This window comes from Pituophis catenifer, unplaced genomic scaffold (assembly GCF_029215685.1).
Source record: "Pituophis catenifer annectens isolate HBS135680 unplaced genomic scaffold, rPitCat1.0.hap2 SCAF_4, whole genome shotgun sequence".
NCBI classification, from domain to species: domain Eukaryota; kingdom Metazoa; phylum Chordata; class Lepidosauria; order Squamata; family Colubridae; genus Pituophis; species Pituophis catenifer.
In genome coordinates, this window is record NW_027256884.1 from 52,522,262 (window position 1) to 52,541,312 (window position 19,051).

At 38.5% G+C, this 19,051-nt stretch overlaps 1 protein-coding gene across 1 annotated transcript in view; it reads right to left on the reverse strand.

The window, feature by feature from the left end:
• Nucleotides 1-19,051, reverse strand: part of SH3KBP1 (SH3 domain containing kinase binding protein 1) — a 435,673-nt gene that overhangs the window by 73,280 nt on the left and 343,342 nt on the right. The window contains exon 8 of the mRNA XM_070943239.1: nt 3,807-3,882. Coding sequence (XP_070799340.1) covers nt 3,807-3,882 — 76 coding nt within the window. The remainder of the gene's footprint in view (nt 1-3,806; nt 3,883-19,051) is intronic.

Here is a 19,051-nt window from a genome sequence, read left to right on the forward strand (position 1 = left end):
AAAAGACAAAGAAAAAAACTAATAACACAATTACAGGATGAAGAGGGGAACATATACCATCAGATGGGGGATAAAAAGAGAATAGCCCAAAATTTCTTTGGAACTCTTTATAGCCAGGAGAGAATAGAGAATAAAGATAACATTAAGCAATATTTAAAGGATAGGAACCTCCTCATAATATTGGATGAAATAAAAGAAATGATAAATGATAAAATTATGATGACGAAGATAAAGGCGGCAATTCAAAAGCAAAAAAACAATAAAACCCCAGGACCAGATGGTATATCCCCTACAAAGAGATTCTACAAAGAGATTCAAAAACCATTGGAAACACTACTATTGAACATATACAATGATGCCCTAGAACAGGCAAAACTTCCAAAGACATGGATGGAGGCATTGATAACACTTATCCTAAAAGATGATACAAACACTCAACAAATTAAGAACTATAGCCAATCTCGCTACTTAATGTTGATTACAAAATATTTGTGGCAATAATGGCCGAAGGAGCCAAAAAAATATTAAACGAAATTATTTATTCAGACCAAAATGGATTTTTGCCTAATAGACATATAAGGAATAATGGATGGATTATTATAAACTCATTAGAATATTATGAGGCGCATCTGGAAAAGCAGCTGGCATTAATGTTTGTTAATGCCAGCTGCTTTCAATTAAATTATCAAATGCTATCAAAAAGCATTTGATAATTTAAATTGGAACTTTCTTATCAATCATAAAGTTCATAAAAATTATGAACTTTGGGGAAAAATTTACGAGTATGATTAGAATGATCTATTCGAATCAATTGGCGAAAATAATAATAAATGGGGAAACAATGGAGAAGATTATTATAACTAAAGGGGTAAGACAGGGATGTCCTTTGTCCCCCCTTTTATTTATACTATCGCTGGAAGTATTACTGATACAAATTAGACAAAATTGAATAATAAAAGAACTGAAAATCAAACAGGAAGAATACAAAGTTCAAGCTTTCGCAGATGATCTGGTTTTTATTATGGAAGACCCCTTGGAGACGGGAATCATTCTAGTGCAGGAAATTTAAGAATTTGGTAAAGTGGCGGGGCTCAAAATAAATAAATAAAAAACCAAAATACTAAGAATCTAACAAAAAGGCAAAATGAGGAATTGGAAGAGAAACTGGGGATCCAAATTGTTAAAAAAGTGAAGTACTTGGGAATTTGGCTAACAGCAAAATGCTCCACGATAAAAGAGGACAATTATGACAAATTGGTACAACAGATACAAAAGAATTTAGATATTTGGGCAAAACTACAAATACCTTTGATTGGTAGAATTGCGACAATAAAAATGAATGTATTACCCAATTTGTTATATCTTTTCCAAACAATACCAATAAGTTTGGGAAGAACATTCTTTGAACAATTAAATAAAATAATAGGTAAATTTATTTGGTTGGGAAAAAAAAGCCCAAATAAACCTTAAACTTTTACAGGACTCTAGAACCAAAGGAGGCTTTGGCCTCCCTGATTGGGAATTATACTATCAAGCGGCAGCAGTAATGTGGCTTAAAGACTGGGTCCAATTAAATAACAAGATGGTATTAACTCTAGAGGGTCACGATCTCCAATTGGGATGGCACACGTTCCTGTGGGAAGGAAAAAATAAAACACATACATACTTCCAGAGACATCTAGTGTGAAATATCTAGTTGATAAATATCTAGGACAAAATTAAGAAAAACCATTATATGAAAGTTCAATTTGGATATCAACAATGGAGGCAATAATTTATCCAAATGTATTAGACATAAATAAAGTGGTAAAGTATTCGGAACTATAAGAGGAAATTTAAAATCGGAGCAAGACTTAAAAATCAAGGAATAAAAATTGATTGGTGGCCATACCTGCAAATTAGAACAAAATATAAAAATATAAAACGATCGAGAACAATATGGCATTTATGGAGATCAATTGGAACTTGACAAAATATTATTAGGAGCAGAGGGAAAATGATCACAAAAACATATAATTTATTATTAAGATTTAAAATGGAAGAAGAAAACGTAAAGGAGACAATGATTAGTTGGGCAAGAAATTGTGGACATAGTATTCAATTGGATCATTGGGATAAATTATGGGAGAGAAACTACAAACCAACGATGTCAGCTGCTTATAAGGAGAACCTCTATAAACCCTGTTCTATCATTGACACCTACCACCAGCCAGATTGGCCAGGATGTTCTCAAACCGATCGCCTAAGTGCTGGAGATGTGGCTACAAGCAGGGAATATTCTACCAGATGTGGTGGACCTGTCCCAAGGCCAGAAAGTATTGGCGTAAGATAAGAAAGTGGCTGGAAGAGATAATTGAACAGAGGATAGAGTTGAAGCCAGAATTGTTTCTCTTGGGTATTTTTGATGGGAAAATGGGGAAAGAATTACAATACATAGTGTTACATATATTAACGGCAAGAAGAATTGTTTTAGCACAGAATTGGAAATAGACTGACATTCTTCCAGACCATATGATAATAAGGAAAATCTATGAATGTGCAGAAATGGATAGACTGTCTATGGAAATGAAGGAGAGGGAAGAATCTGAGTACTACCAAATTTGGAATAGATGGTATTCCTGGCTCAAGAGTAAACATAAAACCTAAGGTATAAGCCGTAAAGAGTATAATATATAGAATGGAAAATTTATAAGAAATATATGATATTGATTTGTGGGTAGATATTATTATAATTTAAATAAGGATATAACATAGGATAGTGATGTATATAAATATAATTTTTGTAAATATGATTGTTACAAAAGATATGGATACCAATATGGAAAAGCTGTTATAAGTGTAAATATGTGTTTTGTGTTTTAAATGTTGGAAGATTCAATAAATACTATTTTAAAAATAATCCAATGGAATTTTAACTTTCACTGTCTATCATATAAGTGGAAGACTTGTAATTTTCCTTTTTGTCAGCAGGTGGCACTCTCCACTTAGATTTCAGTTTACTAGTCCATCATTTTGGTTATAAAACAATTGTAAAAGCAGAAGAAGTTTTGTAAATTGATAATTCCAACATTTAAAAATGCCTTCCCAATATCACTTCTTCCCAGTTTAGGAGTCAAATTTTCTGTTTATTTCAAAATCTATTATTTACTTTGCTGTGCCTTTCATTTCCGGTTAGGTATTTCTTCAGAGTGCCCCTAAAATGTTTAAACGCCGCTTTAACACATAGTTCTGAGCAAATGATTCTGAGTTGTTTCTTGGGATTAGATTTAAAGTGAAAGAAACATCCAGAAACATCTCCCCCAGTTCCAACACGGCTCACCTTCTTCTCTTAGCTGTTGTTCTTCAGTTGTCCCAGCTTTGTAGCAGCCATCTTTAGGCTGCTTCTTCTTCTTGTTGTGGCTGAGAGGGAGAAAGAACCCCGGGCCAGACAAGAGAGCTGCAACTCTCCCCAACCTCATATGTTCCTCTTTGCTTCACCGCCCCTAAAGGGTGGCTTTGGCTCCCTCCAGAGCCCACAAACACTAAGAATTCAGCACAGGAAACATGGAGACCCCCTCCTCTGTGTCTGTATCGCCACAACGTCAACCAGAAGTCCAAAAATCTCTCACAAGTTTCAATATTTCCTTCTCACCAGAAAATTCACTGCATTAAAAGATTTTCCTATATAAAATTTTGCAAAATTAAGCAGTTCCCTCTGATGTTATCCTGTTCATAGAGTGTCACCATTATTTGGGTAGTTTGCACTTCTATAGTGTGTCCCCAAATTTCTTTAACCAGAATGTAATAAAAAAACCAGGAAGACTTACTCTTTGTTCTGCTATCCAATTCAATTTTTCTTGCCTCCTGGACTGTTGTAGCTGTGGGCATTCTTTTTCCAACTGTCTGTAAACATAAAAATAATTAGTCATTTAAAAAATAACACCACTCATTTGCTCATCCAAATCATAATAGTTAATGAAAATATGAAGTAACTGATTTAATTCATTACCTGCCACAATGTCTTTAGTTATTTTAACTAAAACGTATTTTAAAATAACAAATATATTTAACTAGTTTTTGTTTCTTTGTGATTTTATTACATATTTGTGCAAAAGAAATTATCAATCAATCAAAGTTATATAGCCACCCATATCACTGAGGCTACTCAGTAAATTATGATATTTGCAATCATATTAAGGTTTTTTTGATACTCACTTGTCCAAAGTAACTATTAACTATATTTTATCTTGATTATTTATTAACTGTATTTAAGCTCTCAGTATTCTCAGTAAAAATAACATTATTTAAATAGAATTTAATATAATGTAATATAATTTACATTCTAATTTACTCCATAAAATTTATTGTTTAAAAACCAGGATTAATCAATCACCTTTCATGTTTATTTGAAAGTGAGAAGAGAGATTTGACTAAACGATGAGAAAACTACTGTAACATCTAGTTTCATAAAAATATTCTACAGCTATTGTTGAGATAGAAGTAAAACAAGATTGTATGGTCAAATGACAAGGCATTGTCTGCAAAATCTCATTTTCAAACATGTAGGTTTAAATAGAATTGTTATATTTGGGGTTGGAGAATGTAGCATAACATATATTTAAAATGAATTTAGATAACATACAGTAGTTGCAAACTACCATATGCAAGGAAATGAAATAGCTTTTTCATTTATTTTATTTAACTCATCTCTCTTGATTTTGTTTCGTTATTACATAGCAGTAAAGAATGCAGTGCATTGATTAAGTCTTGCTTTTCTTAGAGTTTATATGGGTTGGCACATGAAGTGTTTGTGAAAATATGGAAGTTACAGCAGGAATCTAACTTGACCAAAAATGTATGAACCAGGTTCATCATCTCTAACCATCTCTAACACTCTTAGAAGAAAATGATCCTTCATCTCCTTCAATTCGCTCCTATCTTTGATGTATTCAACTGCGGAGCTCCTTGCACTGCGAGATTCCCCCCTCTCGCATGTCTGGCCCTCTCAGTTATCAAGGGCCGCCCTTGAGGACGGGTTTTGGAACCCTGAGAGGTGGTTTGCAAAAAACCGACGGCTTTGGGGGTTTTTAGATAAATCTTTAAGTTCTATTTTAAGGGGTTCTGGGAGGGATTGTGGGAATGGATCTGGGGGGATCCATAAATCCACTGAAAGGGGTAATGGGTCTGATAATCATGGTGGGGAGGATGGGGACAGAAATCTGACAAGGATGCAAGGGGATGAAGCGATGGGCATTAGTATAGTAAGTGGGAGGGGCAGATATGACGGCTGCAGGGGGCCATATTATGTTTCAGGAGTGCACACTCGTTGTTTACGAGCGATTGCCCACTCCGACCCCCAAAGCACTGCTCGTTTCCCAGGTTGTTCAGAGTCTCAGACCCTGGGTCTACGGCTGATGTTATGTAATGCCAGGTCAGTGGTAAATAAAGCCCCCCTCATTCATGATCTTATTTCAGAGGGGGGTGCTGACCTGGCAGGGATTACGGAGACCTGGTTAGGCCAGGAGGGAGGAGTTCCCCTTGTGGAAATGTGCCCGCCAGGTTTCCGTGCATTCCATCAGCCAAGGACTCAGGGAAGGGGTGGGGGAGTGGCAGCAATCATTAGAGAAAGTCTTTGCCCGAGGCCACTGTTCCTCAGATAGCTGGATGTGAGTCCCTCCTTGTGAAGTGGGGTTGGGGGATTCAGATGGGCCTACTGATTGCGTACCTGGCTCCCTGCCACGTAACAGCGGTCCTGCTTGAGCTGCTCAACATTATAGCCGGGGTGGCGGTGGAAACCCCCAGACTTATTGTTATGGGGGATTTTAACCTGCCATCCGCTGGTGAGATGTCGGAGACGGCTCGGGAGTTCATGGCTTCCATGATGGCCATGGACCTGACCCAGGTAGTTCAAGGCCCCACCCACTTGGGGAATCACACTCTGGACTTGATTTTTGTCTCTGATCAGTGGCTGAATGATCTAAGAATAGGGGATATAGACATCAAGCCCTTGTCATGGTCTGATCATTCTCTCCTTCACATGGACTTTCAAGTCACTTCCACCCACCGCAGGGAGACGGAACCAACCAAATGGTTCCATCCCAGGCGCCTGATGGACCCCAAAAGGTTCCTGATGGAGCTTGGGCCATTTCCTGAGACTCTGGCTCACAACTCGACTGAGGACCTAATAGTCGCCTGGGACAGGGCGGCTACTGGGGCCTTGGACCGTATTGTGCCTTTGCGGCCTCTGACCCAATGCCGATCTCGTCTAGCTCCTTGGTTTTCCGAGGAGCTGAGAGAGATGAAGCATCGGAAAAGACGCCTGGAGAGCGATTGGAGGACAAGCCGATCTGAATCTGACCGAACACAGGTGAGATCTTATATTAAGACCTACCTAGTGGCGATAAGAGCGGCGAAGTCTAGCTACTTCTCCGCTCTTATTGCATCTGCAGAGAACCGCCCAGCTGCGCTGTTTAGGGTGACCCGCTCCCTACTTCAGGTGGGGGTACGGGAAGATCCCTTAAAGGGTCGAGCTGAGGATTTTGTACAATTCCTGCATGATAAAGTTGCTCAGATTCGGGAAGGCCTGGACTCCGATTGGGTAGATCCAGGGGAGGAGACGGGGGCAGGTCTTGAGAGCGTTATCTGGGAAGAGTTTGACTCTGTGGCTCCTGAGGACGTGGACAGGATTCTGGGCAAGCTTAACGCTGCCACATGTTTATTGGACCCGTGTCCCTCCTGGTTGGTACTGGCCTCCCGGGAGGTTACACGAGGCTGGCTCCAGGGGATTATAAATGCTTCTCTGAGTGAGGGTGTCTTTCCTGCCGCCTTGAAAGAGGTGGTTGTGAAGCCCCTCCTCAAGAAGCCTTCCCTGGACCCGGCTATATTATCAAATTATCATCCAGTCTCCAATCTTCACTTTGTTGCAAAGGTTGTTGAGAGTGTGGTGGCGCGACAACTACCCCGATACCTGGATGAAGTTGTCTATCTGGATCCATTCCAGTCGGGCTTCAGGTCACGATACAGCACGGAAACGGCATTGGTCGCGTTGGTGGATGATCTCTGGAGGGCTCGGGACAGAGGTTGCTCCTCTATCCTGGTCCTATTAGATCTCTCAGCAGCTTTTGATACCATCGACCATGGTATCTTACTGTACTGGCTGGAGGGGTTAGGAATAGGGGGCACCGTGCTTCGGTGGTTCTCCTCCTTCCTCTCTGACCGTTTGCAGTTTGTGTTGGCAGGGGGGCAGAGGTCGACCTCGAGGCATCTTATTTGTGGGGTGCCGCAAGGGTCAGTCCTCTCACCCCTTCTGTTCAACATTTATGTAAAACCGCTAGGCGAGATCATCCGTGGTTTTGGGGTGAGTGTTCATCAGTATGCTGATGACACACAGCTATACATCTCCACCCCAGACCACCCCAATGATGCCCTTGCTGTGATGTCCCGTTGCTTGGAGGCCCTGCGGATCTGGATGGGGAGAAACAAGCTCAGACTCAACACCTCCAAGACCAAGTGGCTGTGGCTTCCGGCGTCCCGGTATAGTCAGCTAGTACCATCACTGACAATAGGGGATGAGACCTTGCTCCCCACAGAGAGGGCCCGCAACTTGGGTGTCCTCCTGGATTCACGGTTATCTTTAGAAGATCATTTGATGGCCGTGGCCAGGGGTGCCTTTTATCAGGTTCGCCTGATCCGCCAGTTGCGTCCCTTTCTGGATCGGGACGCCTTGCGCACGGTCACTCATGCCCTAGTTACCTCCCGTATGGACTACTGTAATGCTCTCTACATGGGGCTCCCCTTGAAAAGCACCCGGAGGCTCCAACTGGTCCAGAACGTAGCCACGCGGGTGATTATGGGCGCAGCTCGTTACGCCCATGTGACACCTCTCCTACGTGAGCTGCACTGGCTCCCGGTGGTCTTCCGGGTGCGATTCAAGGTGTTAGTTATCACCTTTAAAGCGCTCCATGACTTAGGACCTGGGTACCTACGAGACCGTCTTTTGCCACCAATAGCCTCCCACCGACCAGTTCGTTCTCACAGGGAGGGATTACTCAGGGTACCGTCAGTCAAATTATGTCAACTGGCGACTCCCAGGGGGAGGGCCTTCTCTGTGGGGGCTCCAACCCTTTGGAATGAACTGCCCCCGGAGATAGGGAATATCCCTGATCTCCGTGCTTTCCACCATGCCCTCAAGACCCTGATGTTCCAACAGGCGGGGCTAAACATATGAACATGTGAATGATTTTTTAAATGTTATCTAATTCTGGGTTTTATTTAATTGACCAAACTAAGTAATAATTTTAATTAGCAATTTTATGATGTTTGTGTGTCTATATTTTTCTTGACTGTACACCGCCTTGAGTCCTACGGGAGAAAGGCGGTATAGAAATATAATAATAATAATAATAATAATAATAATAATAATAATAATAATAATAATAATAATAATAATAATAATAATAATAATAATTTGAATAGAGATTTATTTAATGAAACATCCTGTGGGGAAAGTTAAAAACTAGCCCTTACTAGCCATATTATATCAAGAGTATTATTAGAGAGCAAGTTTTTTGTACATATAGTACACATAAAGAAAAAGACAGAAGGAAGAGATTAATGGTCTTATAGGCAAAGAGCAAGCAGAATGACGAACAAAGAGATAACATAATTGACACACGCCATGAACACATGGCAAGACCTCAAACTCGGAGCCAAACCAAAGCCTGGAGCCAAAGACACCAGCCGCCCCTTTATGTGTATTTCTCCTCAGCTGGGTATTTTCCTACGTAAACCAAGATTTTCAAAGTGGATGTGATTTCACTGAGCTATGGCAGCATTTTGAAAATCTTGGTTTACGTAGGAAAATACCCGTCTGTTGTGGCCCGCCAGTGGCCTGCGCAGATCGTAGCTGATCCCGACGATGAGGAGGCTGGTGGAGTGTCACGCCAGCAGCCTGCACAGCCGGCGTTCGCGTCGGACAGAGAGGAGGCTAAAGAGGATGTGGTGCCAGAGGCAGAGACTCAGCCAGGGCCTTCAGAACCTTCAGAGGCTCCTTCAAGTGGAGAGAGTGAAGTGGAGGAGCCTCTTCTCAATGCTCGCGAACGCAGGGCTGCCAAAAGGCAAGAGTGGCTACTCAGGAGGAGGAGGTCTCCTCAAGAGTAAGGCTTGAGGATAATTGGCCACTCCCTTAGCCTATTTAAGTCACGTGCCTTTAGTAAGTTTCTTGCTGGAAACAACTTGTAATTATCATCAGAGCATTTTTGGAAAAGTCTTATCATATCTTGTTTTCTGGGCTGGTTGCCAACCTTTGCCGGACTTTGGTTTATTCTTGCTACTTAATAAATTTGATAAGGACTGTTGGTGTGTGTCAATATCCTCGGGAATCCAGAGCTGGGGCAGAACACTGGCTGAGGAGAAATACATATATACAGGTGAAACTCGAAAAATTAGAATATCGTGCGAAAGTTCATTTATTTCAGTAATGCAACTTAAAAGGTGAAACTAATATATGAGATAGACTCATTATATGCAAAGCGAGATAGTTCAAGCCTTGATTTGTCATACTTTTGATAATCATGGCTTACAGCTCATGAAAACCCCAAATTCACAATCTCAGAAAATTAGAATATTGTGAAAAGGTTCAATATTCTAGGCTCAAAGGGTCCCACTCTAATCAGCTAAGTAAGCCATAACACCTGCAAAGGGTTCCTGAGCCTTTAAATGGTCTCTCAGTCTGGTTCAGTAGGAATCACAATCATGGGAATGACTGCTGACCTGACAGTTGTGCAGAAAACCATCATTGACACCCTCCATAAGGAGGGAAAGCCTCAAAAGGTAATTGCAAAAGAAGTTGGATGTTCCCAAAGTGCTGTATCAAAGCACATTAATAGAAAGTTATGTGGAAGGGAAAAGTGTGGAAGAAAAAGGTGCACAAGCAGCAGGGATGACCGCAGCCTGGAGAGGATTGTCAGGAAAAGGCCATTCAAAAGTGTTGGGGACTTTCACAAGGAGTGGGCTGAGGCTGGTGTCAGTGCATCAAGAGCCACCACACACAGACGGATCCTGGACATGGGCTTCAAAAGTCGTATTCCTCTTGTCAAGCCGCTCCTGAACAACAAACAACGTCAGAAGCGTCTTACCTGGGCTAAAGAAAAAAAGAACTGGTCTGTTGCTCAGTGGTCCAAAGTCCTCTTCTGATGAGAGCAACTTTTGCATCTCATTTGGAAACCAAGGACCCAGAGTCTGGAGGAAGAATGGAGAGGCACACACTGCAAGATGCTTGAAATCCAGTATGAAGTTTCCACAGTCTGTGTTGATTTGGGAGCCATGTCATCTGCTGGTGTTGGTCCACTGTGCTTCATTAAGTCCAGGGTCAACACAGCCGTCTACCAGGAGATTTTGGTGCATTTTATGCTTCCTTCCGCAGACGAGCTTTATGGGGATGCTGACTTCATTTTCCAGCAGGACTTGGCACCTGCCCACACTGCCAAAAGTACCAAAACCTGGTTCAATGACCATGGGATTATTGTGCTTGATTGGCCAGCAAACTCGCCTGACCTGAACCCCATAGAGAATCTATGGGGCATTGCTAAGAGAAAGATGAGAGACATGAGACCGAACAATGCAGAAGAGCTGAAGGCCACTATTGAAGCATCCTTGTCTTCAATAACACCTCAGCAGTGCCACAGGCTGATAGCATCCATTCCATGCCGCATTGAGGCAGTAATTGATGCAAAAGGGGCCCAAACCAAGTACTGAGTGCATATGCATGCTTATACTTTTCAGAGGTCTGATATTGTTCTATGTACAATACTTGTTTTATTGATTTCATGTAATATTCTAATTTTCTGAGATTGTGACTTTGGGGTTTTCATGAGCTGTAAGCCATAATCATCAAAAGTATGACAAATCAAGGCTTGAACTATCTCGCTTTGCATGTAATGAGTCTATCTCATATATTATTTCACCTTATAAGTTGCATTACTGAAATAAATGAACTTTTGCACAATATTCTAATTTTTTGAGTTTCTTATATATATAAGAACCCACACATTTTTCCAATTCCATTCAAATGTCAACTTCTTCCACATTTCCAAAGGAATAGGAATTGATAGGAATTTGTCAACTTCTCTAAAATATAGAATACCAACTGTAGACATTATAGGCTATGTCTACAAAGAGAATGACAAAAGAATAGTTGATCTTATATACAAAGAAAAAAAAAGTGTGTAAGAACCAAAATAAAACCATGGAAAAATATCAATGCAGTCATTTTTGCTTGGTTTCAATTGAAGTCTCCTCTGTCTATTATTATTATTAGAACCCTTTTTTACAATTAATGCAAAGAAAAATAAATACACATATACATATTTTTGTGGTCAATTCTTTAGGAACTTTCTGAAATGAATATATATATCCTGTTCAATAAAATTGCCAGAGCTGCTACTGATTTATTTATGTTATATATAGAAATGACCGCTCTTTGCTGAATTTTTGTATACAGTAGAACTTCTGGTCACAAACACTTCTTTTTAAAAAAAAAAATTAGATCTTTATTAATTATTTACAAATAAAAAAATATATAATATAATTTTCAAACAGATATAAGTTATATATAGGTACACAACACAACACATAAAGACAACCACAAAGAAGGACTAACCGGGGGTCATATCGAACCCCCAAATATTTATTCATAGTTACATCCCAGTAAATCCTTTTGTTCAAATAACGTTGACTATTTTAAATACCAAACTCTATCTCATTATAATTAAGTATATATTTAATACTATGTTATTTATTCTATGTTTGTCCTCTTCTTTAGCCATATATACCAGCATTCCCAGTTACTGTAGTATTCTTTTTTGTCTCTTAGGATATACATTAATTTGTCCAATTTGACACAATTCAATATCTTATTTATTATAAGTTGATCTGATGGTATATTTGCATTTTTCCAATGCTGGGCAAGTGCCATTCTCACTGCTGTTGTAATATGGATGAATAGATGCCAGTCTTGTTTGCCCATGTCTTTTAGTTTGATTCCAAGTAAGTAAGAATCTGGAGTTAGGGGGAAACTTGCACCTGTTATCTCGTTCAACCATTTTTTAATCTTTTCCCAAAATTTCCTGATCTGAGGGCAGGTCCACCACTGGTGAAAGAAAGTACCCCTGGCCGAATTACACTTCCAACATTTGTCCGAGGATCCAGGGAACATTTTAGCTATCCTATCTGGTGGGAGGTACCACCTATAGATCATTTTATAAAAGTTCTCCTTAAATGCCGCTGATAATGTCAATTTCATTGATCTATTCCATATTCCCTGCCATTCTTCAAGTTGCATCGGTCTTCCTACGTTTCTCCCCCAGGCAATCATCGTATCTTTTACTATCTCCTCAGCTGTATAGTTTGATAGCAAAAGATTATAGGTCTTAGATATAAATTTTGTTTCAACACCCAGAAGGAGTCTATCTAGCGGTTGTGTCATTTGGTAAATACCATACTCTTGTTTGTCTTTTCTGAATCTAGCTTGAATTTGGGCATATGACCACCAATCTATATCTATTCCTTTTACTTGAAGTTCCTTTCTTGATATTAAATTCCCTCCTCCATCCATCAGGATATTGTAGGTCCAATTTCTTTTTATATTATAAACAGTTGGGTAAGTTGCCATCTCCAATGGGACCACCCATTTAGGAACTTGGGTATAAGTTTGTTTCTTCACCTTTTCCCATATTTTTATTAAAATTTTTCTAATATAGTGGTAAGTAAAATATTTAGATTGTTTTCCTTGTTGTGCCCACAAAGCTGAATGCCAGCCTTGGTGAAGATCAAATCCCTCAACCGTTAATATGCGTTTTCTCGAAAGGGATACTCAATCTCTTATCCAAAGAAGGGACGAGGCTTGGTAATATAACTCCCAATTTGAGAGCCCCAAGCCCCCCCCTCATTTTGTGTTCCTGTAGCATTTTTCTCTTAATTCGTGGTTTTTTTCCTTTGTCAAATAAATTTGTTTATTGCCTGATCCAATTTCCTAAAGAAATTTTTATCCAAATTTACAGGAGCAGTTTGAAATAGAAAAATCCACCGTGGGAGGATATGCGCTTTGATTGCAGCAACCCTGCCCAAAAGTGAAAGCTGTATTTTCTTCCATCTATCTAGGTCCTCTATTGTATCAGCCAATAGTTTAAAGTAATTGGTCTCTTTAATATTAGAGTATTTGTTTGTCAGCCAAATCCCTAGGTATTTTACCTTCTTAGTAAATTTAAGTCCCATGGCTTCCTGCACCTTATTTTTTTGATCCTCTGTTAAGTTTTTGGATATCATTTTAGTTTTATTTTTTGTTAATTTTTAATCCTGCTACTTCTCCATATTCTTCAATTCTCCTTAGCAATATCGGACCTGAAGTTAGAGGGTCTTCCAAGATGAATACAAGATCATCAGCGAAAGTTTGGAGCTTGTATTCTTCTCCCCTAATCCTTAGGCCTCTAATATCCTTGTCTTGCCTGATTATGTTGAGAAGTGGTTCCAAAGTTAACACGAATAATAACGGTGAGAGAGGGCAACCCTGTCTGGTACTTTTGGAGATTTTAATCTCATCGGAGATTGTTCCATTAAATAGCAACCTGGCCGACTGTTTAGTATATATAGCCTGAATTGCATTTATAAATTTAGAGCCAAATTCCATAATTTTTAATTGTTGTGTAATAAAATTCCAATTGACCCTATCAAAGGACTTTTGGGCGTCTATGAATATCATTGCCATATCTTTGTCTGAATACCTTTCATAATACTCCATTACATTTAAAATTACTCTTACGTTGTCTCGAAGTTGTCTATAAGGTAGAAAGCCATTTTGGTCCTGATGAATGAAGTGGGAAAGAAATATTTTGAGTCTTTCTGCTAGTACTGTCATAAAGATCTTATAGTCGACATTTAAGAGTGAAATTGGTCTGTAGTTCTGAATTAGTGATTGGTCCGAGTTGGGCTTTGAGATCAATGAAATATAAGCTTCCCTCCAGGATTGAGGTATCTTGGCATCTGTTAAGGCCTCATTAAATACATCCTTTAGTTGAGGACTCAGCAAGTCAATAATACCTTTGTATAATTCACTTGGGAGACCATCAGGTCCAGGGGTCTTTCCCCCCGCTTGCTTATTAATAGCTCATTCAATTTCGCCAATAGTAATCTCTTTATTTAAAAGAATTGGGGATCGGTTCCAATTGAAGTTTCTGGAGATATTCCCCAAGTTTATTTTCTTGACATCTTTCTTCTCCGTATAAGGAGCCGTGAAATTCCTGGGCTATTTTTACTTTTTGATCCCTATTAACTGCCAAATTTCCATTTTTATCCTGTAGGTATTCTATTTTTCTTGCTTCTGCCTCTTTATTTAGTCTATAACTTAACCATTTCCCAGCTTTGTTCGCATGTTCAAATTGTCTTTGTCTGCTTTTCCTAATTTTGTCTGCCAACTCCTTTTGGTCTATTAATGAAATCTCGTGTCTAATTAACTCTATTTTCTCTTTGGATTTAAGATTTTGTGGGTCTAATCGCAACACCTCTTCCATTTTTTCTAACTCTGATATTAGCTCCACCCTTTTTGACCTTTCTTCTTTCCATTTGCGGGTTAAGTGTTTTATTGCCAGTCCTTATACTACGGCTTTAGCAGTGTCCCAAGTATTTTGTAAAGAAGTGTCCTCTCTTTTGTTTTCCATAAAAAAAAATTGTAGTTCCATTTTTATCATATTAACAAAATCCTCATCCTTCATTAATTCAGCTCTCATGGACCATCTCGCTCTTTTTTTTTTAACCCCTGCCCATTTGATTATTATAGGATGGTGGTCTGCCCATACATTCGTACCTATCTCCAATTCTTTAATCGCCTCTTTAATCTCTGATGTTGACTAAAACATGTCAATCCGTGACCACGACTGATGTCTGGGGGAGAAGTAGGTGTATTATTTTTCTTTAGGATGTAAATCTCGCCATATATCTGACAGTCCTATTTCAGTTGCCAATTTGTCCCAAGTTTTTGGTAGTGTTTTTCTCTGTCCTTTGGCATATTTTTGGGATCCCTTCCCTGGTTCATAATCCTTACCTAAGTCTGAGATTGCATTAAAATCTCCCAAAATACATACATTTTCATAATTGAGATCAGCTATCTTCTTATACTGTTTTTTAAAAAAGTTTTTTTGATCAATATTGGGAGCATAGATAATTACTAGTGAAGCCAATTTTAAATCTGTTTTAATCTCCAAACATAATGTTCTTCCCTCTTCATCTGCATGTAATTGTTGAGTCACTAATCCTTTACGGTCATACATCGCAATACCTCGTTTTTTCTGGTTGGCCAGGGATACATACAATTTCCCAAGTTTGGGACAAACTAACACCCTTCTAACAAGCACTTCTGACCACAACCAAATTGGGTTCCAAACAAAAACCATCACATTTTTTCCCCCGCACCGATTTTCTCTTCCATGCCATTTTTTTTGTAAGCACCAAATTTCCAAAATTAGGTTCGGGTCATGATCAAATTGGTTTGCAACCAAAGTTATGGAACGAATTATGGTTGTGACCAGAGGTTCTACTGTATATGTTGAAATTATTCCAGACATTTAGCATGTACTAAACTGTAAAAATCTTTTTCTCTTTGTTCAATTTCAAACAGGAACATAGATGACACATTCTATATTGCAAGCAGAAAAAAAAAATGTTTCAAATAGAGCTCAGTTATAATGCTTACACACAGAATTAGAAATCTGGACAACAAATATAGATTAAGGAATTGGCAAATAATAACTAAACAAATAAAAGGTCAACATGTTTAAAAAGTATAAGGAAAATTTCTCTGTAACTCTAATTATCACTTACTTCTGAGTAAAAATATAAATACCTTTGAATCAAATAAATATTTAGCAAACTATTTCTACAAGAAAAGAAGTATAGCCTAACTGTTTTGGAAGCATAATTTCTACCATATTCTTTTTGTTTGTTGTATTTTATCAGTAACAATTCCAAAAGTCTGATTTTCATTTATTATATAGTAAGATTTAAAGCAAATCTCAAATCATATTAAATGAAGACTATCATAAAGCATCTGCGTATGTGTATCTGTCAAAGCAGAAATATAAAAGAAGCAGCTACACAATTCAGTGCAAGTTATTAATGTTAGTTATTAGCTCTGAAACACAGATGTTGCTGTTTTTCCTTTTAAGACTTCAGTGAAAACTCTCTTTAACATATTTTATGCTAAGATATAGACCATTTGAAGCCTTTGTTGCCAAACAAGTTGTTACCTATATTATGCACATTACAACAGTTGTATACATACACAAGAAAAAAGTATTTTTTAAAGACATACCTCTTCTCCCATTGTGAAGTAAAGCCACCTAAAAATGTTTAGAAGCAATATGAAGAGTCCTCGCACTGCCTTCTAAAAGTTCAGCTTGAGAAACCAAGCCTAAAACTGAGTCATACTTTAAGACTAATACTAGCTACGGGAAAACATTGCATTTCTTTCACAGGAAATTGGAATTGACTACAAGAAGGCAATTTTTAACTCCCTTGCAGAGAGAGAAGATTGTCCTGAGAGAAAACTGATCAGACACAAATCAGAGCAAAGATCATCATCATTGGAAGATAAAAGCATTCTGAAAAACCCAGGAAACAAATCAGATATATATTAGGTAATAAGACAGGTGATATTTTAAAAATGTATTCCTCTCCTAGCTATAAGAAATTATTCTGCACTATTTGTATTAAAAGTTTTAAATAAGTAAAATATATTAACATACTAATCACACAGTTACAAAATTTATATACTGGAGAAATAATGCTACAGTATAATAAAAAGCCAATGTTCATAAAGAATATCCTGATCAAAAATAATCAGACACTGTTTATTGATGTAAACAGCTTCACAATAACTATGTATATAGGAAGGGAAGCAGTGAAAAACAATGAAAATGTACCTATAAAATGATGTCAGGATGCCAGTAAATAGTGGATTGGCTTTGGCTATGGCATAGTTCAATTCACCATTAGAATGAATGAATGAGCTGGAAGGGCCCTTGGAGGTCTTCTAGTCCAACCCCCTGCTCAAGCAGGAGAACCTATACTATTTCAGATAAGTGACTGTCTAGACCAGCGGTTCTCAACCTGGGGGTCGCGACCCCTTTGGGGGTCGAACGGCCATTTCACAGGGGTCGCCAAAGCCCTCTCTCGCCCCCCCCCACGCCTTCACTCACCCTCACCCTCTGCCTCTGTTGGATCGCCCGGTCGCCGTTTGCTTACCCCGCCCACTCCCAATCTATTGCTGCCTCCGGAGTCCCAGCTGATGGCTAGAGGGAAAAAAAACTTTAAATTCTTGCCGCGGGGCTTCAAAGAGCTAGCTGCAAAGAGGTAAATTCCTGGAGCAGATTTTTTTCCCCCTTAGCTATGCTGAAAAAGTGAAATTGAAAGTAAGCAGGCTGCAACGTGACAAAATGAGACAGAGAGATTTCTTTTTCTTTTTCATCACCAAAAAAGGTAGGTGCAAAACTGCAAACAATGGGAAATTTAGAGCAAAAGAGGAGATTTTAAAACACAAAAGAAAAAAAGCTCTATTTAACTAGGGAATGGTAATAATTGAGATACTATTAATTGTATATTGTGTTGAAAGCAGAAATGGTTAAGTTGTGGTTTGGAGGAATATATGGGGGAAATTATTTGGTTTATTATTATTGGTAAATATAATTAATTGATTTGTAAGAAATTGGATTGCATGGAAATAATTGGAATATTCATGTTCATATTAATATACAAAAAAGATAGTTATATAACTAATTGATTTATATTAAAATGTTGAATTTGTATTAAGCAACTGTATTACATAATTAACCAATTTGAGGATGGATATAAAAATAGATGACAATGCGAAGGGGTATAATATAGACTAGAAGAGAAAAATTGAATTTGATTAAGATTAGAGATGAGGATGAAGGGTAATATTGTTTTTTTAAAAAAATAGATGAGGAATAAATATGGTAAAAAGGAAATATAGAAATTGTAAATTTAATTGAAATGACTAAATACTGTGTTGGAAGAAATATCCTTCTGGATTCTGCTCCAAGTGGGAAAAAAGACACTGGAAACATGGAGACTGATTGGAAAGATGTTTTAATGGTGGACAGGATCACATGGCTTGATGGGGCCCATTGTGTTAGTTTCTGTTGCTATTGTGTTGCAAATGTCCTTTGACAAAGGATTGACTTTCTGCCTCTGGCCCATTAACAAAGGGTGGGGGGCAGGAAGGTGGGAGCTGCTTTGTCTGTAAAATATGCTTCTCCATTTCTCATTCAGGTAGGGAAATATAATATTCTGCCTTTTTAATATTTCCCAAAATATTTCATTCTTCTAGGAAAGGGGTGGGTGCTAACCTCCTACAACTGTTTAAATTTGTGAACCGGCCAAATATTCTGTTCAAAGAAAATACGTTGTATGTTTGTATGTGTGTTTCTAATTATTGCTACTTATTGCTATTTGTTCTCTTTTATTCTTTAAAGTTTAACAATTCATTCTTTATCTTAATATCTTAATATTTGTTTGGGGTTGGCGTTCTTCCTTTTCATCTTTTTTATTTTACAGCAATCTTTCTCCTCAAACCTACCACCTCTGTCTTTTCTTTCTTTCTACTTTCTCTCCCCCCCTCTTCTTCTTCTCCCTACTTCCTCTTTCTTTCTCTTTCTCTTTCTCCTCCTCTCTTCCTCCCTCTCTTACCTTCACTCCTACTCTAATTTCCCTTTCCTTCCTTCAGCCCTCTCTATTGCTGTATCCTTTTATGCATATGGACTACTCAGAGGGCTGAAAAAGTTATTTTTGACTGGTCCTTGCACTTTTGATCAGTCCTTGAATTTACGACTGTCCTCACATTCTATGTTTTTTGCCCTATCTTATACCATGTTGAAGAGAAGCAGTTGTGAAATGAGTGACATGGTTGTTAAGAATGCTGCACAGGCATAAATGTGAGGATGGTCATAAGTGTGAGGACCAGTCAAAAGTGCGAGGACCTGTCAGAAATGACTTTTTTCAGCCC